Source organism: Zingiber officinale, chromosome 2B, assembly GCF_018446385.1.
Source record: "Zingiber officinale cultivar Zhangliang chromosome 2B, Zo_v1.1, whole genome shotgun sequence".
Taxonomy (NCBI): Eukaryota; Viridiplantae; Streptophyta; class Magnoliopsida; order Zingiberales; family Zingiberaceae; genus Zingiber; species Zingiber officinale.
In genome coordinates this window covers 129,211,728-129,233,577 of record NC_055989.1, presented here as the reverse complement: position 1 = coordinate 129,233,577, position 21,850 = coordinate 129,211,728, and the positions used below count along the sequence as shown (strand labels likewise).

General features: G+C 40.5%; 2 protein-coding genes across 3 annotated transcripts; both read right to left on the bottom strand.

Moving 5' to 3' along the window:
- Positions 1–10,709: 10,709 nt before the first annotated feature.
- LOC122049536 (aluminum-activated malate transporter 10-like) lies at positions 10,710–13,662 on the bottom strand. Its single transcript, XM_042610905.1, has 6 exons — positions 13,259–13,662; positions 12,887–13,027; positions 12,533–12,805; positions 11,495–11,634; positions 11,277–11,423; positions 10,710–11,196 (listed from the first exon to the last, which is right to left on the bottom strand). Exons 1-6 carry the CDS (start codon positions 13,602–13,604, stop codon positions 10,816–10,818), a joined length of 1,428 nt encoding a protein of 475 aa, XP_042466839.1. The 5' UTR covers positions 13,605–13,662; the 3' UTR covers positions 10,710–10,815.
- Positions 13,663–17,167: 3,505 nt separating this feature from the next.
- Positions 17,168–21,454, bottom strand: LOC122047146 (molybdate-anion transporter-like). Of its 2 annotated transcripts, none has more exons than XM_042608242.1 (8): positions 21,215–21,454; positions 20,913–21,057; positions 20,652–20,820; positions 19,178–19,448; positions 18,817–19,082; positions 18,508–18,723; positions 18,209–18,317; positions 17,168–17,638 (listed from the first exon to the last, which is right to left on the bottom strand). In XM_042608242.1, the coding sequence occupies exons 1-8, from the start codon at positions 21,363–21,365 to the stop codon at positions 17,574–17,576; spliced, it is 1,392 nt and encodes a 463-aa protein (XP_042464176.1). In that variant the 5' UTR covers positions 21,366–21,454; the 3' UTR covers positions 17,168–17,573. The 2 variants fall into 2 exon arrangements, with proteins under 2 accessions (XP_042464176.1, XP_042464177.1); XM_042608243.1 differs by having other exon boundaries at positions 17,168–17,635.
- Between the last annotated feature and the right edge of the window lie 396 nt (positions 21,455–21,850).

Sequence of the window (21,850 nt, the reverse complement as noted above, 5' to 3'; positions counted from 1 at the left end):
TTGACCTGACTCGAGTTGTATTTTGATGTTTGACTTAGGAAGATTGTCGGTGCAACCTTAGGTCAATGTTGACCTAGTTGAGTTGCATGTTGATGTTTGACACTCGTGGAAGAGTTGTATTCTTGATATGGGACAAGAATAGATGTTTGGGAGATTATTGGGGCAACCGTAGGTCAAGGTTGACCTGGTTGACCTGATTCGGGAAAAAGTCCAAGTATGGAGACTTGGCAACGGAAAAGTCCAAGCAGGGAGCTTGGCACTAGAAAAGTCCAAGTATGGAGACTTGGCACTGGAAAAGTCCAAGCAGGGAGCTTGGCACGCGAAAAGTCCAAGTATAGAGACTTGGCACGGGAAAAGTCCAAGTATGGAGACTTGGCACTGGAAAAGTCCAAGTATGGAGACTTGGCACGGAAAAGTCCTAACTGGGATGTTAGGCAGTGTAGAAAGTCCTGGTGAGTGAAGCCAGGCAGTGAGAAAGTCCTAACTGGGATGTTAGGCAGTGTGAAAACCCTAGTGAGTGAAGCTAGGTGAAAGTCCTGGTGAGTGAAGCCGGGCAAGGGAAAATCCAGATGGATCAAGGGTGATCGGACATCTGGTGATGGGAAGTCCAAGTAGGTCATAGGAGTGACCGGATACTTGGCACGAAGAGGAAAGTCCAAGTGGATCAAAGGGATTGACCGGACACTTGGTGGGGAGTCTTAGCAGGTCAAGGGAGTGACCGGATGCTAAGCATGATGTACCAATAGGTCAAGGTTGACCGGATATTGGTTTGAAAGGTTTGAGACTTGGTTTGGGCAAAAACCAAGCTCTGGATCGGTCTGCAGACCGATCCAGCGATACGTTTGTGTATCTGATCGATCTGGTGACCGATCAGATAACAAACAGAAGGCAAAACGCAGTTCTGTGAGCTTACTGATCGGTCTGGGGACCGATCAGCATGAAGCCTGATCGGTCTCCACGACCGATCAGAGACGCAGCCGAGAGAGGTGGGATCGGTCTGTGGACCGATCCAGCTGTGGCCTGATCGGTCCACAGACCGATCAGGAAACGAACAGAAAGTTGGGCACTTTCTGTGGAGCAATCTGATCGGTCTAGGGACCGATCAGAAGGGTTCTGGACCGATCAGGGTGGAGCCTGATCGGTCCACGATTCGACCATTGAGTCACAACGGGTCGCTCCGTCTTCTCCGCTGGCTTCTGTCTTCGCTGTGCAGGTTCGCAGGTTATAAAAGGAGATCAAGGCTTTGGTGCAACTTCTTCTTCTTCCTTCTTTCTTCTCTTCTGCTGAAGATTTGTGGGCTGCGATAAGAGCTCTGTTGAGTTCTTCCCGAAAGCTTCGCGTGAGCTTCCCCGACTGGAACAGCTGCTGTTGTTAGGGTTTTTGAAGCTGCTGCTTCATCCGGACTCCAGTCGACGAGAAAGCAAGATTGGTAGAGTGCTTGTGTATTCTTATTGTATTTCTTGCTTATTCTTTGTACTTGTACTCCTGTTTGCTGTTGTAAACAAGTGTGGCGAGGTTTCTCCACCCAGAAGGAGTTTTTATTAGCCGGTTTTCCGGGGACTCATCCACCGACGGATTGATTGGGTTCGTCCACCTTACGGACACGCCGAGGAGTAGGAGCATCATCTCCGAACCTCGTACATCGCTGTGTTAAGGTTTGATATTCTTCCTTTCGTTTCTAGTTTATTTTTCCGCTGCGCTAACGAATTTTAGGAAGAAACGAGTGATTTGGGGCGGCTATTCACACCCCCCCTCTCTAGCCGAGTACGTAGGATCCTAACAAGTGGTATCAGAGCGAGGCCGCTCTTCGACGGATCAACACCCGGGGGAGCACGGGCTAGAGATGGATCTCTATGGAGAAGATGTCACGATTCAACCCTTCTACGAGTCTCACGACAACTTCACATATTGGAAGGTAAGGATGATGTATTTTCTTAGAACTAATATGTTACATTGGTTTTGTGTACAAGAAGGGTTTTCCCCTCCGATGGATGAGGAAGGAAAACCTATCAAGAAGAAGGAGTGGACGAAAGAGCAAATCCGACAATCCGAAATCAATGACGAGGTAACAAAAATTATTGAATTTGCTTTGCCTAATAATGTTTTGTGCAAGATAGATAGGTACAACAACGCCAAGGAATTGTGGAACAATTTGGCAAAATTCCATGAAAAGGAGCCTAGTGAGCCAAGTAGCTCACATCATGGAGGAAGCGAATTGGAAGTTGAGGGCTACTCAACATCCAAGGAAGAAGAGGAGGAGAGCTCTTGTTCAAGATCGGAGCAAGAAGAGGCATCTACCTCCGGAAGGGATGAAGAAGAAAGCTCATCTACATCCACAACCCTAGGTAACTCAAACACTGTGATTTCAAGCAAATTACACATAATGTGCTTTGAGTGTAGGGAATTTGGGCACTACAAGAGTAAGTGTCCAAAGAGGGTTAGGAAGACTCCACCGGCGCCAAAGGTCAAGAAAGCCGTAGTCCCAATACGCAAAGGCAAAGAGCACGTGGTGTGCTTTCAATGCAAGCGAAGGGGACATTATCGGAGTCAATGTCCGAGGGGGAGGCAATCTCACAAGGACAAGAGACCGAGCACTTTGATAGGGGGAGCTAAGGCAAACCCTAAGGTAATATTTAAGGCACATTCTTGCAATAATAATAAGACTCATGCTAGTAGTTTTATTGCAATTGTCAAGAATGATAAGCATGATAATCTTAGGAATCAATATATGTGTTTAGGTGCCAAACATGTGAGCCTAGATAAGGATAACACTAAGAAAGCCAACCCTAGAATTAACTCATCTAAGGCTAAGGAAAACCTAGGTAGGAATCCCAAATCAACTAGACACATGCCTAGGAATGCCTCAAAGAACAATGACAAATCAAAACTTGAGGTATTAGAAAAGGAAAATCAAGTCTTGAGGTCAAGACTTGACTCCTTAGAAAAGGCTCTTAAGGATTTGACTCTAGAGTCTAGGGGTCAAAAACCAATGTCCAAGGACAAGAAAGGTTTGGATCACAAACCTAAGTCCCAAGTGGTCAAGCCCACTTATCATAGTGTTCCATTCGATTATGGAACAAAATCTAGGGCTAGGAAGACCACCACCAAGGTCACAAGGGGAGTCACCCCTAGAGTTGATCTTGATGAGTCCCAAATGACCAAGGCTTTAAAGCCTAAGAGGGTCATTAGGAGGGTTGCTAGGGAAGTTATCCCTAGTGAATATTTAGTGAACCCAATGAGCTCAAATAGGTATTGGGTTCCTAGGAGCATCTTCTCTATCCCATAGATGGGTTAGAGAGTGTCAACTCCAATTAGAAGGGTAGTTAACCCAACTTTGAGGAAATTGACACTCAAGGAGCATTTTCAAGGTTTTGATAACCTTTGAAAATGAAAAAGAATTATTAGTTACTCCTTGAAGAGTAAATTGTGCCATATTTGAAATATATCGATTTTAATCTTATTTGGCACAATTTAAGAAAACCTAGAGAAATACCATAATTGGGATTTTGGTTTTTCTCTTAGGGATATATGGGCAATCTATGGTTAGATATTAAGTTAGCTAAGGCTAAGGATACTTAGATAGGGAATTTAGGTATTTTATTTGTGCTAACTTGCCATGATTGGTTGCCATATGTCATGCCATGACATCATATTTATTTTATTATCATTTGAAATGTCATGATAATGCTTAGGCTAGTTTATATGTCATGCTTTATTTAAGTTTTCAAACTTTATGCCATGACATCATGACATTGGCACATATTTTTACTTATGATATCATTATATGCCATGTCATCATCTCTTGCATTATAATCAATGAAGTTGATTTAAGGACAAACATATAATTTGATATTGAGATCAAATTGGTGTTTAGAAAATGCATGAGAACTTAGCCTAAGTTGACCTTAACCCATATCTCACATCAAATTGACTTGAATGTGGTTTGATACACCTTAGATGTGTGTGAGATATTAGGATCATGAGTTAGGATCAAGGTGCATTGTCCTTGTACCTAGATGACCCTAATTCAAGAAATTAAGGATCATAGGGAAAGCTTGTGTACAAGTCATGTACATCTAGCCCTAAGATTATGATCCTAAATTCAAATGGTTTTAAAAGTATTTTAAAATTGATTTGAAAAACCTTGATGAAGCTTTCCTAGTGATAGCATTCATCATTGAACATTGTGATACAAAGTTGAGTTAAACTTGAACGATTTCAAAGTTTTTGAACTTTGTATCAAGATTGAAAAATGAAAGTTATTTTAATAGAAAACTATTTTTCCATGATAGTATATGTTATGAGGAATGTATCCTCAAAATTTCACAATTTTTCAAATTTTCTGTGAGTTTCTGAACTTCTCCCGGGGAGAAAATCAGAAGTTCTGATTTCAGTGGCTGGATCGGTCCGGGGACCGATCCAGGGAAGATCTGATCGGTCTGCGGACCGATCCAGAGTATTGTGGATCGGGCTGCGGACCGATCCAGAGTATTGTGGATCGGTCAGAGCGTGCCAGTTATTCGATTGTTCAGCTGTTGTCTGAAATTTCAGTTATGGAAATGGTGTTTTTTTTTGTGGATTTCTAAAGGTTTGGAACTCACAAAGACATTGTTGGTGCAATGGTCAAGGGGGAGTTGACCTTTAGGGGGAGTTTTACCTAATTGTCAAGGGGGAGTTGACTTTTAGGGGGAGTTTTTACTCCTTAAGACTTTTGAGGATTAGTGATATGGGATTATCACTAAGTTGATTGTTGAGTTTAGTATCAAGGGGGAAATTAAGAGTTTCAATGAAAGGTATGAGACTTTCATTAGGAAGAAACTCTTGACCTTGATACCCTCCTTTTTCTTTTTGATGTATGTCAAAAAGGGGAGAGTGTTCATTGGAGAATTATTGGAGAAACCCAAGTTAGGTTATCGGGTTAACCTAAGCTAGGGGAAGAATGTCAAGGAATGTTCGAGGAAGAACATTGGAATTCTTTTTGATGTGTGTCAAAAAGGGGGAGAATTATTGGAGAACCCAAGTTAGGTTATCGGGTTAACCTAAGGGGAGAATGTCCAGAGAATGTTCAAGGAAAGAACATTGGACATTGGAAGATGATTGGAAAACCTAAGTTAGGTTATCGGGTTAACCTAACTTGATTATGGGTTTTGTCAAACATCAAAAAGGGGGAGATTGTTGGTGCAACCTTAGGTCAAGGTTGACCTGGTTGACCTGACTCGAGTTGACCTGACTCGAGTTGTATTTTGATGTTTGACTTAGGAAAATTGTCGATGCAACCTTAGGTCAAGGTTGACCTAGTTGAGTTGCATGTTGATGTTTGACACTCATGGAAGAGTTGTATTCTTGATATGGGACAAGAATAGATGTTTGGGAGATTATTGGGGCAACCGTAGGTCAAGGTTGACCTGGTTGACCTGATTCGGGAAAAAGTCCAAGTATGGAGACTTGGCAACGGAAAAGTCCAAGCAGGGAGCTTGGCACTAGAAAAGTCCAAGTATGGAGACTTGGCACTGGAAAAGTCCAAGCAGGGAGCTTGGCACGCGAAAAGTCCAAGTATGGAGACTTGGCACAGGAAAAGTCCAAGTATGGAGACTTGGCACGGAAAAGTCCTAACTGGGATGTTAGGCAGTGTGGAAAGTCCTGGTGAGTGAAGCCAGGCAGTGAGAAAGTCCTAACTGGGATGTTAGGCAGTGTGAAAACCCTAGTGAGTGAAGCTAGGTGAAAGTCCTGGTGAGTGAAGCCGGGCAAGGGAAAATCCAGATGGATCAAGGGTGATCGGACATCTGGTGATGGGAAGTCCAAGTAGGTCATAGGAGTGACCGGATACTTGGCACGAAGAGGAAAGTCCAAGTGGGTCAAAGGGATTGACCGGACACTTGGTGGGGAGTCTTAGCAGGTCAAGGGAGTGACCGGATGCTAAGCATGATGTACCAATAGGTCAAGGTTGACGGATATTGGTTTGAAAGGTTTGGGACTTGGTTTGGGCAAAACCAAGCTCGATCGATCTCGATCGATCCGGGGACCGATCAGCATGAGTCCTGATCAGTCCCCAGGACCGATCAGAGTACGCACAGAAAGTTGGGCGCTTTTCTGTAGAACAGCTGATCGGTCTCCACGACCGATCAGAGACGCAGTCACCTCTCTATATGAGAGGTGGGATCGGTCCGGGGACCGATCAGACTGGGGCCGCACTTTCCGTGGAGCAATCTGATCGGTCTAGGGACCGATCACCATGAGCCTGATCGGTAGGAGGGATCAATCGGTGGAGCCTGATCGGTCCACGATTCGACCGCTGAGTCACAACGGGTCGCTCCGCCTTCTCCGCTGGCTTCTGTCTTTGTAGGTTCGCAGGTTATAAAAGGAGATCAAGGCTTTGGTGCAACTTCTTCTTCTTCCTTCTTTCTTCTCTTCTGGAAGATTTGTGGGCTGCGATAAGAGCTCTGTTGAGTTCCTCCCGAAAGCTTCGCGTGAGCTTCCCCGACTGGAACAGTTTGAAGCTGCTGCTTCATCCAGACTCCAGTCGACGAGAAAGCAAGATTGGTAGAGTGCTTGTGTATTCTTATTGTATTTCTTGCTTATTCTTTGTACTTGTACTCCTGTTTGCTGTTGCAAACAAGTGTGGCGAGGTTTCTCCACCCAGAAGGAGTTTTTATTAGCCGGTTTTCCGGGAACTCATCCACCGACGGATTGATTGGGTTCGTCCACCTTACGGACACGCCGAGGAGTAGGAGCATCATCTCCGAACCTCGTACATCGCTGTGTTAAGGTTTGATTTCTTCCTTTCGTTTCTAGTTTATTTTTCCGCTGCGCTAACGAATTTTAGGAAGAAACGAGTGATTTGGGGCGGCTATTCACACCCCCCCTCTCTAGCCGAGTACGTAGGATCCTAACAGCACCAACACTAAGCTCTCAAACCTCCAGACTTTTGAGCCGTTCAACCAAGTTATAAGTGAGCAAAGCCCTCGCGCTAAGTGTCAAAGACGCTTGACCTGTGATGGCTAGTTCTGAGTGAGCAAAGCTCTCACGCCTCCAGACTCACGAGCCGTTTAACCGTGTTATAAGCGAGCGAAGCCGTCATGCTAAAGGTATCAAAGACTCTTGGCCCGTTCATGTGAGTTATAAGTGAGCAAAGTTTCACGCCTCCAGACTCTTGAGTCATTCGACCAAGTTATAAGCGAGTAAAGCCCTCGCGCCTAAGTGTCAAAGACTCTCGACCCATTTGGGTGAGTTATAAGTGAGTTAAGCTCTCACATCTCTAGCCTCTTGAGTCATTCGTCCAAGTTATAAGCGAACAAAGTCCTCGCACTTAAGTGTTAAAGACTCTTGACCCGTTCGGGCAAGTTATAAGTGAGCAAAGTTCTCTTACCATATATCAAACTGTCTGATATCGACTTAGAAACCTCTGTTGGTTTCTTTAGTTGCATCATCGCCTAAGGTTTGCCCGTAGTGTGGCACAACTTCACTGCACTTACTCTAGGAGCTTACCTCACTTACCATATGTCAAACTTATGGTCCTCAGCTTAATGTCTGATAGTCTGATATATTAAGACTTTTTCTACAATACTAAATTAGCACAACAGTAATAATAGTAATGCAAAATAGTATTGATAAAACTATACTTAGGTTTACCAAAATTTGTTGGTCCAATCGACCGTGTGTGGTCGACCGAAAACCTTCCGGTCAAACTTGCTTCGAGTTCACTCCTCCAAGACTTCTCATTACCTAGGGTTATCTCCCCCTAGAGTTTTTTCCTATCTACCTTCATTCACTAGGACTTTCACTATCTAGCTTCATTTACTAGGGCCTAGTTTCACTCACTAGAACTTTCCACTACCTGGCTTCACTCACTTGAACTTTTACCACCTAGCTTCACTCACTAGGACTTTTACTTTGCTTGAACTTCACTCCTCTAAGACTTTTCACCCTTTTACTAGTCATTCGATAAGCCTTGAACTGAGTAGACTTAAGTAAATATATTATTAAATAAACATCAAAACCCTATAGGTCAATTTCACCAACAGTAGTATATATTTATTTTATGGTTGCTACAACGCATATTTAACCATTTAAAAATATTCACATTGTAGTAGCTATGATTTTATAGTTGTTATAAAGTGGATTTGACCTATTCACCTAATATTTACATTGTAACAACTATAAAGTTGTAGTTGTTACAACTAGGACTTATTCTATTCAAAAACATTCACATTGTAGTAGCTACAAATCATAGCTATTATAACTCAAACTTGTCCTATTCAATAAGATTCACATTGTAACAGCTACGATTTTGTAGATGCTACAATATGGATTTGTCGTGTTCATACAACTGATCGACCAATTTAGGATTTAATGCATATGTCATGAAATAATAATATGGGATGGGATGCCCTAAAAATCAAAAAGAGAATACCTTGTAAGGATTGTGCGAGCTTTTCCATGTTGCAAGTGGTGAGGCAATGGATCTCCTCCCTTGCTACATCTTGGCCATGTCTCTTAATGAAAATGGAAATAGCATTAGGCATATTGCATCAATAGAAGCTCCATTTTGTTTGAGCTTGCCACATATCTCCTAGAAGTTAGCCAAATGCATATTCGGATCTTCGAAAGGGGCTTCACTAAACTGAGATTGTTGCACCATATGAATAAGAACTGCTTAAGTTCAAAATTATTTACTTTTATTGTAGGGCATGCTATGCTTAATCAGAATCCTCAAACACTAGGTGATGCATAATCTCTGAGGGGTTTGTTGTTATCCATCCCTTGTAGATGGGGATGTTCTAATTCATGTTTCCTTCCATTGTTTGCTGATTTCTAAGTCTCCGATGGAATGTAAAATGAATCTCCGGATCGAAAGGTAATAAATCTCCTTCCCTTGAGGTTCTGCATATGTACTTTCTTTATGAATTGCTGAAATAAAGGAATGAACTGGACAAGAAAAATTGGAAATAGAATGCAAAGTCAACTCAAAATGCAAAGTAATAACATAGCAAATAATAAGAAAAAGAAGAGAAAAGAAATGGTCTAATCCAGTCAGTTTGATATTCAACTAATATCAATCTATGTCAGTTCCCAGCAACGACGCTAGAAACTTGATGTGGTGGCAAATCTGAAGTGCATGGAAGTGTCGTTAAGTAATAATAAGATAAAATGCACAAGGATTAGGGATCGATTAGTAGTTTAACAATCAAACTTAACAGTTTAGACCTAATCAAAAGTGTTGGTTGTCATGATTGCAAATCAAAATCTAAATGTAGAAGAGAAATGAGAGCGTCAGAGAGAGAGAGAGAGAGAGAGAGAGATCAAAAGTAGCCAGAATGTAATTAAAGCAAATTGATAGAGGGAGGACAATCAAAGAGAATGATCCCAGGGTTTTGGTTTCATTTTCATGCTAGCAAACACTTGATCTATATCTTAATTCTTGTCCTCTATATTGGCTCATGTAGGTTGACAATCCTAAGTTATCCGATATGAACTTTTGCTTCTACATTGGCGTACCAAACCTAACCGTTGAACGTATTAGGTATGATTCATTAAGTTCTATAATTTTCGTATTAACTCTCCGCGTCTCGATTATCCACAGGTCAGAGGGTCAGGTTCTCCTTTCAATTCATCCCCAAAACCCTTGTGGAATATAAATCTCGTGCTTTTGACATCGAGATCGTGTTAAAACAATGGATCCGAACCACAATCCAACATATCATAGAAACAAGATATAAACCATGTATAGATCAAAGCTAAGTATTTACATCATATGAAAATTTCTCCCTAAACCTAGAATCCAGCAAATTACCCTATAACCAAGGGGTTACAACCGGCAAACATGATTAACAATAGTAATCAAACAGTTTTAAAATTTGAGAAAATAGAGAAGAGGAAGAAAATGCTCAGATTGCTTGAAGAATTCCTCCTTGATGCTTCCGATATCTCCTTTGTGCGTGGATGACCTAGGAATGACTTTAAAGTCTTCTTCTCCATGGATTCCTTAGGCGACTCCAAAATCGAGATCCCTAGCTTTGATGAACGAATTTCCTTTTGTAGTCACTAGATCAGATGCTCACCACGAGCCATGGATCTAGCCACGACCGCCTATGGCGAGGCGTGCGTGCAAAGATCACGCTGCCCAAGGGCACCCTGGCGCAAAGGCAGAACTCGCCACAGGTCGTGGCGCTGGCCACGACCGCCCGTGGCATGGCGGCTAAATTTGCCATGGGTCGTGGCGTTGCCTATGACTGTCCGTGGCGCTGGCCACGACTGCCCGTGGCAGGACGGCAGAGCTTACCACGGGCCGTGGCGCTAGTCACAACCGCTCATAGTTGTTCAGGGCTCCTTAACTTGATCAATTTACTCCTCATATTGATCTAATCGCCTGTCATCCAAATAAACAAGAGCAATACTTAGGAACAATAAAACATAGAATCAAATTACCTCGAATTATATATGCAAAAGTGGGTTGAATGCAGTGCGAAAATATGATAAAAGCCATATATGCTTTACACTTATCACAACCCTATGGGCATAGCTGAGATCGTAAGTGGATAAAGGTTTATCACTTGAGGCCGAGAGATCGAATCTTGGGGTTAATAGGATATAAATTCCTGCACTCTGTGTAACTCACCCTTACATTTACTTACCCGTTCAATTATGGTAATTTATTTTCTCTGTTAGTTATTTGTGAGCATATAAAACATATTTAATTGTTAAAGCTTTGTAACTATGGAGGTTGTCCCAAATGCATTATTATTCTCAGCGTTGTTTCAGAGCACTAGATTCATGAAACTACTCTCAATTTGACAGTTAACGGCAGAGATAGACGTCTCAAGCCATGGCAGGAACCACCTTGTTCAGGACCTTGAGTTCATCATCGCCGTCAGAAGGCCTGAAGCAAGACAGTCCAGTCACCCCCTTTGTCGCGACCGCAACCCCTTCGACTCTCTTCGATATCTCAATAAGCAGAGAAGCCACCGTGATGAGAGGTAAGGTCTCCATGATCAGCACAGTTGCTTCTTGCGGGACAGAGCTCAGTGCAGTTTGAAGCTCATCCGCCGTGTTCTTCATGTCCTTGACCAAATAATCCACGCTCGACGGCTTCCTCATCGACTTGAACGATCCGGCCAACTCTTTCAGAACCTTCGCCGAGTCCGAGCTCAGTTTCAGGTACGCATCGGCGAGATGGCTCCTTACTGAATCAGGCAGCTCCTGCAATCAAATTCGTGTCGGATCGAGTGAGTTTTAAGCAGTAGTAAGTGAATTCCTGCAGATTGCGTGATGGATCTCACCAGATTCTCAGAGCTTATGCAGCAGTTCGTCAGCGATTCGATGCAGTAGGCGCAGTGGCGCATGGCTGCGCCGATCTTGAGGTACTGCCTCCATGGATGCCCATACGAGAAACAACCATGAGGAGGCTCCCATCTCGCTAGGTTTGCCTATAAATCGATCCGATTTGGTGATTCGACGATTGTAGGATAATGTATTGATCGATCTTGATAATTTGTACCAGTGAATCCTCAGATGCCTTGGAGTTAAGAACACATTTGAATCCTTGTAGTTTCTGACTACTGCAGTTGTGCTTGCACTCCTCGCTGTCTTCTTCCTCCTCCTCCTCCTGCTCCTCCTTGAGGTATTCAGCTACTGACTCTGTCAGTGATCATCGCATACAGAGATTCATACTGTTCTTATTCGCTAAGAAATTAGGATGAAAAGGGGCAATAATCAAAAGGGGCCCCTTTTGATTAATTATAATCATAAAAAATAATACTCCTTTTAATTAATTAATTTTTTAAAAGACATCTCATCCCGCCAGTCTCATTGTAAAATTACAATAGCTACTCTCAAATTACTCTTTGACATTATTATTGTTATCTTTTATTATACGTATTAAATCATAAATCAATTGAGTTGTTATAGCAACAAGATAAGTTTGCAACCAGATAAGTTTACAGTTTAATAACTACGAAATCATAACTTCTATAAATATTATAATAGCTATAATTTCATAAATGCTATAACGTCTGTTATAAAATGGATTTGACGACATTCAAGATTATTTAACATTGTAACAGTTATAAAATCATACAGATATTACAAATATTATAGTAGCCAATGATTTCGTAGTTGTTACAATACATATTTAACTATTCAAAAATATTTGTGTTATAGTAGTTATGGTGACAAAAGGCGAATACGCTCGCCCCCAGCGTCCCCGCCAATCCATCCCAAGGTCAACACGGAGGAGGTAAATCACGGGCGGCTACTAGCCTTTGAATAGTGATGCACACAAGGGAGGTATTTATCTCGATTTTGTCGAGATTCGAACCCCAGATCTTATGATGACAATACCTCATGCACTAGCCACTAGACCCATCCGAGAGGACGTATTATAATAGTCATGATTTTATAGCCGGTATAATATAGATTTGATTTAATCCAAGTTGCAGCTGTTAAATTTAATGCATAGAACCTTGTAGCACCTAATATTTATATGTCATAGAATAATAATTTGGGATGGGGCGCCTAAAAATCAAAAAGAGAATACCTTGTAGGGACTCTGCGAGCTTTTCCATGTTGCGAGTGGTGAGGCAATGGAGCTCCTCCCCGGCCCAGACTGGCCGGACGACAGTGCACACGGTGAGGCAGATGCAGAAGCCGAGCGTGATGGTGCAGAACCGCCACTGGGCCAAGGCCAGCAGCTGGTCGACGCGATAGCCGGACACGGCCACCAAGTTGAAGGTCAAGATGAAGATCATGAGTCCGTAGTCGAATCGGGCTTTGAGGGTCGGAATGAACCTGAAGAACGTTGCGGCAGAGGCTGTCCATACATGCAGGCGGCGGTACTCGACTGATTAGTAATTTTGGTTTAGCAGAAAGTAGTGATGGTTTGTTTACGTACATAATATGAAGATTGAGGTTCCGAGAATGATGTGATCTGCAGTTTTGCCAGATTTGATGGCGAGCCAGTGGATGCCAAACGCTAGAGATCCAGCGCTCACTGTCGCAGTAGCCCTGTTGAGTCCTTTGTACAAGGTGCCACCTGCATGGTTATGGCATGCATCTATCCTTTTAATTTATTCGATCGCCACAGACTTTTATAAGAAATGGAATCCTCATTGATTGAGAAATTCATCCGTCCGTTTAGGACATGAAAGAAATGTAATTAATTGATGTGATGATGATAAACGTCTAACTATTACTAGTTAAATTGAGTGTATCCATCATGCATTAATTGCATATAAAGACGGGAAAGGGCCTTTCATGCACGTACCTACTGTGTACTCAAAGACCACCACCACTGTCATCACAGCCCACATAGCAGTGCCACCGACTCCATCGTACAGCGGCCTGGTGTAGTAGAAAACAGAGGTCAGAACCAATGCGAGCCCCACTTTCATGCCATGGATGACCTTTCTCGGATCATCAGCGCCGATCTGCCACACTCTCCTCCCCAAGCTCCAGGCCTTCAGCCTCAAGCCTGACACCAGATTACAAACCCACAGCACCGCGAGTGGCGACTGAGCCTCTGTCTTCACCGATGAGCCAGCGGCGCCGGAAACTGTCACTTGCCATTCCAAGTCCAGACCCCTCCTCGAAGCTTCTTTCTCACCAGCCATTTTGAGTTGATCATGAAATAGAACTGGATTAATGGCATGAGCTTCTTCTTGGCTTATAATTCTGGGTGAGTAGCTTTTGATGCTTTTATATAGGAATGGATCATTCATTTATTTTATATATCCAAGTAAAAACAAAAAAAAAAAAAAAGCAACAGTGCATCAGATAACAGCTAGCAGACATTCCTTTTCTTTTTCTTCTCATAAAGTGAGGATTTTTCATTGTTTGATACCTAAAAGCAAAGGTTTTATTTTGGAGATTAAAATGTAACTAGATGAGCATATTGTGCATGGTGATTTCATGCGAGCTTTATGTTGCAAAGCACACTAAATTACTTGTTAGTGGATTGAGTCTGGTTTAAAGCAGCTTATGGTGCATTCTCTTAGGTAAGGATATGGCAGAGACAAGCTCTTGGTGCCTTGTGGATGCCCCTTTCCACCTCATTTCCCTCCTTATCACAGAAACCTTCTTAATTAGGTTTTATTTGAGAGATCATGGCTCATATCACACCACCCTTTTATTATTTCTGAAAACCTAACTGGCCTATCTCAGACAGTAGTGTTTGCCTCGCACTTTAACTTTTAGAGAAATGGCAGGGTGATGTACAAAATAACAGACTTGAGGAGTTACACACTGTTAAAGTCTTCTTTTGATCTGTCCTTGACAGACAGTCTTCTTTTACGATCCAAAGGTCGTGCATGGCTTTTTTATGTCAATTTGAACATTTTAATCTTCGCCCAACTAAATCTGAAGGTAGATGATGTTCTATCTAGTTCGACTATAGATAAATCCAAGGCACAATTTACATTTAAAATCTTTTTTAAATTTAGGTGTTTGAAATTCATTCAATTAATTCTAAAAGTAGATAATTTTTCCCTGGATAAATTTGAAACACATACAAATTAAAATTATTTATCTCATTTGAGATTCAAAATTTGATTTTACTATCACACTTGTGGTTACTTTTACAAGGTGACATATCTATCAAAGATAGACGCGGCACGTAAAGGTTTCCTTGTTGCTTAAGCTATAAACGCTAATCCATTCAACTCATCATCACATGAGAATTAGTCATTCCTTTTGATGGTCTATGGTGGAGAAAGCTTAGTGGCATCGCCCACATAAAGTAATTAATTACATTATGTCATCAACTTGTTCTTTGAATTTAAGAAATGCTTTTTCCTGTTTTAGTTGTTAGTTGATATTAAATATTCAATTTAAGTTGATTAATCTTAGAGGTGATCGATTTGGTCCTATAAAAATTTTTTATCGGTCAGAAGAGTAAATCAAAAAATACTCATAAGGGGTGGCTCATCAGTCCAATGTTTTTAGTTCAACCACCTATTAAGAAAAATACATTAAATTGAAATTCGATTCTTAGATACCTAAAAAAAATAGAGAAGACATCTTGTCACTATACCATTAGCTCAAGGTAATTAAGAAATGTGTCTTTCATAAATAACTATGTTATGATTTTTTTAAAAAAACTCAAGTGGTCAGATATTTCTATCCTTCATCCACTTGGAGGTGATCGATCCGATATGGTTCTATAAAAATTTTCTACCGGCCACTAAATAAATTCAAGAAGCACATATAAGCAATGTTTTAAACACAAATGTTTTTAAAACCGACTGATGAACCCACAAAATTTGAAATGATATAAAACAAAATCATATGTACTTATCTAATTCTCCTAATTTGATACACCATATGACAACAGTGAACTATTTTATCATAGAAACTTTTTAATTAATTTTTTTAAAAAAAGTTTTAAATTGATTGTTAGTAGTCAATTAAAACCCCTTTTTTATCACATAAATATACTGAATCGATTGTCATGCCACAATGTAGTAATCGATTCGGCAAGTGAAAGAGAACGAATGGAGGGACAAAATAGGTATCAAATACACGATTTAGGTATTTTCAAAATTGCCTACTCAATTTGGATAATACAAAACTTAAACTACATTGTTAAGTAATTTACCATTTTTTAAAAAGCTCAAGTGGTCGATATTTCTATCCTTCATCCATTTGGAAGTGATCGGTTCGATCTGATCCTATGAAAGTTTTCTATTAGTCACCAATAAATTTGAAAAATATAGATGAGCCACAAAATATAGATGAACTAAGAGGGATGGCCAGTATCACGAACGTCGGCACAAAAGTTTATTTGAATGAATCATCGTTGATTGAGAAAGTCATCTGATATAGCGTGTTGCGAGTGACCTCGAAAGTAAGGCGGACCCGATAGTCAAGATGATATGACAGTCAAAGTCAAGGTGAGGTGACAGTCAACATCAAGGAGACAATCAGGATGCATATCACCAGGCATACCACTTGTCTTTAAGGCTTAGCTCATCACTCTTCAAACACAAGTTTCTTAGCATATAGTCGGTCGGTCCTAGAGTCGGTCGGACTTAAGGGACTCAGCTTCCTACTCTTCAAACGCGAGTCTCTTAGCATACAGCTGGTCGACCCCAAAGCCAGTCGAACATAAGGGACTCAACTCCCCATTCTTCGAGTGCAAGTCTCTTAGTATAAAGTTTGTCAGTCCCAGAACCGATCGGACTTAAGAGACTCATCTCCCCACCCTTTAAGTGCAAGGCAACTCTCAGTATATAGTCAATCGACCCAAGAGTCTGTTGGACTTGCAGGGCTCAACTCCCTATTTCTTAGTGCCAAGGTACTCATCATAGTTGGGTTGGCCCATAACATCGGTCGGACATTCAAGACTTAGTTCCCCATTCCTTATGTGCAAATCTTCCAGTATATAATTGGTCGGCTACAAGGTTGGTCAGATTTTTTCCAGGAAGCAACATTGTTAAAGAATCACAACAGTCTGTCAGGGAATAATGGCTACCCATCAGAGAATATTCTGATACTCTAACATATATATACAACGGAACTTTCCTCTAAGGGTGACCGTACATCCTTCATTACTCGAGATATTCTGACACTAAACATTATCTGATGTCTCATTATTACGGAGGTTTTGAGGATCTGTATAAAAGAGGGTTCTCTCCGTTGACCAGGTATATTTTATGACACACTTTACTATGTACACGCATATGCATCTACTATTCATCTTCTTCTCCACTTTTGACCACTATTTTAACTTGAACGTCAGAATACATGTGCCAAAAATCCCTCCCTGATTCTCACTCTAACGTTTTTATTTGCTCTATTTAGTGTGCGCATAAAAGAGCGCTCAAGGCCATCTTCTTCTATCTCAAATCTTCTCACGATCAACAGAATCATCCATATCCAACGTTCCATCTCTCCCAATTTCAGACGGGTTCGTCATCCATCCACGGAAACAAAGGTGATGAATTATAAGGACAATTTTGATATTTGACATTGACAAGTTGACTTACCGCCGACAACCATTGGTGATTCTAACCGGCAACGACCAGCAGCATTGTAAGTTGACTCCCCTTTCCTTCTAATCTATGTAAATGAGATTTTAACTCTGCTCTTCTCCCATGGTGAAAATGCCAAGGTCAATTTATCATTCAACCGAAATCGTAACAAAAAAAGTAACACTAATTTACTGCAGCATAGGAAATCTAGGAATATCAATATGTATTTAATTTGAAGACTTTCAATATTGATTACATTATTACATTCTGAATACACAATGAACTTGACGACCAAGAAACATTAATGAGTGAGAAGTAGAGAAGGAACCATAGAGATTTTAGGAAAACAAATTCTGGAATTGACTTGATTACTGCAATAGACAAATGCCTACGAACTTTGCAGCGCTTGAACAAATTAAAAAAATAAGAATCTAGAGTAAACCTCACTTAATTTGGATCCTTGCTTCTCTGATGCTGTTTGGCTGGTAGCATACTAGTCCACTTATGAGTGTAGCAAACTTATTGTGCATCAGCTTATCAGCCAAAGGAACCCCTAAGAACTATGGCGAAAGATCGTGCCTTTGTGTTTTGAACGCCACTTTTTTTGATTCATCATATGTTCAGTGGCTCTGCTTCATCATCCCTCTCCTTCAAAGAAGACCAATCTTGAGACTCTGCTAAGAGAATTAGGCAAGAGAATATATGAATGAGGGGATGTTCATTTAAAATAGTCTATCCAATAACGCCTTCTTTCTAAAAAGGAGGTTGATGGGATGAAGTCTCAGGATTCAGGAGACACATTAAAAATCATAAAAACCAAATGTACTAGTTCCTTGAGAAAAACAACAGCAGCAATTTACATGTATAATCAATTAGTTGATTGTTGAATTCCACATTAGGAACAATCAGGGCTGTATATTTTATGATTATTAAGTACATAGGTCCTTATGAAATGTTTACATCATTGTAATCTTTCATGATTAAACTATATAAGTCCCAAATATTAGGGATGGAATGATAACGTCTATCGAGCTCCATGCAATGCCATAGCCAAAAATTATGATAGAAGTATACATTTGACTAGCAAGTGTGACACACTAGTTACCTGACAATACCAACAACCATGAGATGAATGTTGCAATCATCTCACGTTGTACTACCTAGAGTAAAAGTTGTATTTGAAGATATTATGCAGAAAATTAAATCATTCAAACAATAAAGTACAACTAGGAGATATGTTGTATTACTTGATCTGTGGATCTCAGCAACGGTCATCAATCTCCTCTGTAGAATTGCAGCAAGGAAAAGGAAAACAGAGCACATGCCGAACATGACGGTCATAGGGAATGCACTCACCTGTAAATTGCCATTTCAACAATCATTACAAGGTAAACTACTTTGTTTTTCCTCAATCTTACAATCATTGTCACTGTAAGTAGTTATCATGATATAAGGCTTTAGTTGGTTGTTTGAGTGAAGGAGCATCAAATACATCAAATTAACCATCATGAAACCTGAACTGTTAGAGATTGAATTGGATGCTTACATTGTAAAGAACAACGCAGACAAATATGTTAAGGGGAATGCGGAAGAAGTTCATGATTGTGCTCCTAGCCTCCTCAGGAATGTACTGGGATCGCATTTTCATAATGGATGGCCAAAATATTCCAACACATGCTTCAAATGTACAGAATCCAAAGAGCTGAATACAACCCCCAAAAGAAATGCCCCCACCTTTAACCGTTGATGGTGCTATCAAGGACTGCAGGATAACAAAGATGGAATCAGACCATCTGCACGCAAGTAATGAGTAGAAGCAAAGAAGAAACCAAAAGAGTTCCTGAGAAGCTCATACATTAGTAATAACAGGCAGGAGAAGAGTAAATGCTGCAATCGAAAATACAAGCTGCATGTAAGATTCAACTTTGGGTACAGCACGGGCCAATAGCCGAGATGCTGTGGAGCTCCCTAACATCGACGAGAGCATGAAAGTGGCAAAGATGAAACCATGAGGAATATCCTCATCATTTGGACTTAGAGCAGGAGTCCAAAGGAAGACAAATGTATACATAGAGCCCTCAAACAGTGACTGAATTGCTCCCAGCAAAGCAATTTTCTCATCTGCGAGGGCATATTATACATCACAACCATGTTCTTTTAGCTTTTCATATTAATAATTTCTTTAAACAATGAAATGAATATATAAGAATACTAACCAGAAGAAATAGCTGATGCAGCAACCTTAAACTGGGTGAGCAAATCCTTGCTTTCTGAAGGATCTCCATAGTTCTCAGTCCATGTTGACAATATAACAGCCATGCCAATTGCAAGGAAGCATGCAGCAGCATCAAAGGGAGCAACAGGTCCAAAACCCAAGTTATCTGTCAGCAAATTAGCAAACAGCCCAGATACAATGGCAACCAGGCCATTGCCAAAAAATATGGCCTTGGAAAAAGTTATAGACAACCATCGTGGTTCGAAACCCCTCTGTATCATCAGACAAGCAAATGAGAAGAGAAGTATGTTAGTAAAGATATATGCTATTAATCTCTCCTAACATAACTCACTTCTAGGTTCTATAGCTTTCACATAGGATGTGTTAAATTAAATGTTTCTCATCCAGCAAGCAGCCAAACAATGTATTGGATAATCTAAGTGAAGTCAGTACAAAATAGTTTGAGTTCTTAGGTTCACCGCTTGCAGTTTTGCTTTTATCGAAATTGATACATGATGTCACAGCCATCTCAAAGGAAAATGCTTTTATCAAATTTCATAGAATTGGAAGACTATATTATCTTGTCAAGAAAATGTTCCTCAATCTATAGTCGTCCAACTTGAATTAAATTTTCAATCTCTTGAAGATGTTTTGGAACATAGATTATCTATAAATTCTCTTTAATAACGCACTCTAATACTTGAGGTCATCATCTATCTCGTTCATTCCTGTGTCAAATATCAACACTCCAAGAGGAAGATCTGTCCCTTTTAACCCCATTTAAAAATTTTCAAAAATACCTAAGTTGAACGCTAAGATCCACACCGGTGTCGCATAAATCTTCTCAAGCTATAGTCCCAAATCTAAATGATAGCTGAAGTCTTCACATGAGTAAGTTTGCAAATAACATTGAAATATTGTGCATTTCTTCAAGGAACCAATTATAAAATTGCTCCTCACATGATCTTTTCTGGATTCCTTAATGTCAACTTTCTCCTTTTTTCTTGTAGAACATGCAGTCAAACAACAAATTAACTAAGTTAACCGGTTTGGATGACTCTGCTATAGGATTTGGGAATAAACAAAAAGAAAACAATAATAATGTATAATAATAAGGCCCTTATGACAACTAAGTTCGAAGCACCAAAGTTATATAGTAGGTGAGCTGATACAGTGAACTCTGAATTTAAAAGTGTATAACATTCTAACAGCTATAGAATCTGCCAACAATGATGTTATGGAACATATCAGAACAGATCCGAAGAGTCAAGAATTAAAAAGGAGATAAATTAAACAGGCAAAGAAGATATGGAATATACAAATGAATGTAGTCACATATCAACAAAATTTTCCAGTCACACTTTCTGACTGACAAAATACTCTCATTAGCTTCAGCAGAGAAACGTGCTAAGGAAAATCTCAGAATAAACGGTAACCATATCTTTGCACCCATAAAAGTGGTAATTTAGGTCAACCTTGTTGTGTTCTGCAACAAGCCATGATTCAAACGCAGAAAACAAGAGCGACGTGGCGATCCCGCCCAATATGCGTCCCAGCATCAAGACCTTATATTGTGGAGAATGCTTGGTGATGCAACTCAGTATGTAGGAGATACAGTATGTGACAGAAGCTCTCTTCCGACCCCTTAGCACACAAAAAAAGGGGGAATTTCAAAGATTACCTAGAAAGGAAACAAACAAGAAACACAGATTGGCCCAAATCGGGGAACTGCTCACTGTTTGTCCGCAAGGGAACCGACAATGGTGCCGAACAGCATGGAAGATCCGAACCCGGCGATGAACAGCCGACCAATATCTCCCTTATCATACCCATACGTAGTATAGAGATAGTACACATAGGGCCCCTGCAACCAGTCTCCAGCTAACTCCAAAAAAACGGAGAACTCGATTCAGAGATGCGAAGAAAAAAATCGAACAACCTAACAGAGCAACGAAGACAGAGATCTGGCCCTAATCATATCAGATCTTCCCAACGCTGAGCGAACGAACAGATCTAGAGGAGGAAGAAGGTGGCTTACCCATCATGAGGGAGTAGACGAGGAGGTAGTTGTTCTTGAAGGAGTTGAAAGCGGCGGAAGTGACGGAACGGTCGCGGCCGGTCTTGCTGAGCTCGAGAGCCGCCACCACCGCGGCTAGCCCGCCAAAGAGCAGCCAGTAGAAGGTCTCCATTCTCCGGCGACCTTCCCCACACGCAAACGCAAGGATGGGAGGGCGAAAGATAAGTGGGAGTGGGTGTGGAAGCGATGTGAGATCGGCTACTAAATAGGCGGGGTGGGAGAAGGAATAAATAAAGGACTTAATTGATAAGTTCTATAGATTTGTGGCAATTCTCTAAATAACCCACTTTTTTTGAATTTCCATTTTGAAAAAAATGTAGTTGCTGAGTTGCTACAGTTGTATATAAGAGTTTGAATCTAAATAAATTTATATATGCTCCCGATTCTAAATCTACGACTGTTTCTAATATGGAAGCATCACGTTAAAATTAGCAACTATTAGAACATTCTTATTTATAATTTTATAGTTATAATTTCATAATTACTATAATATTATGATCTAATCATATTATAACAATTACGATTTTATAATTACTTTATAATTATTACATCATTCTGATCTAATTATATTATAACAATTATGAAATTATAATTAAT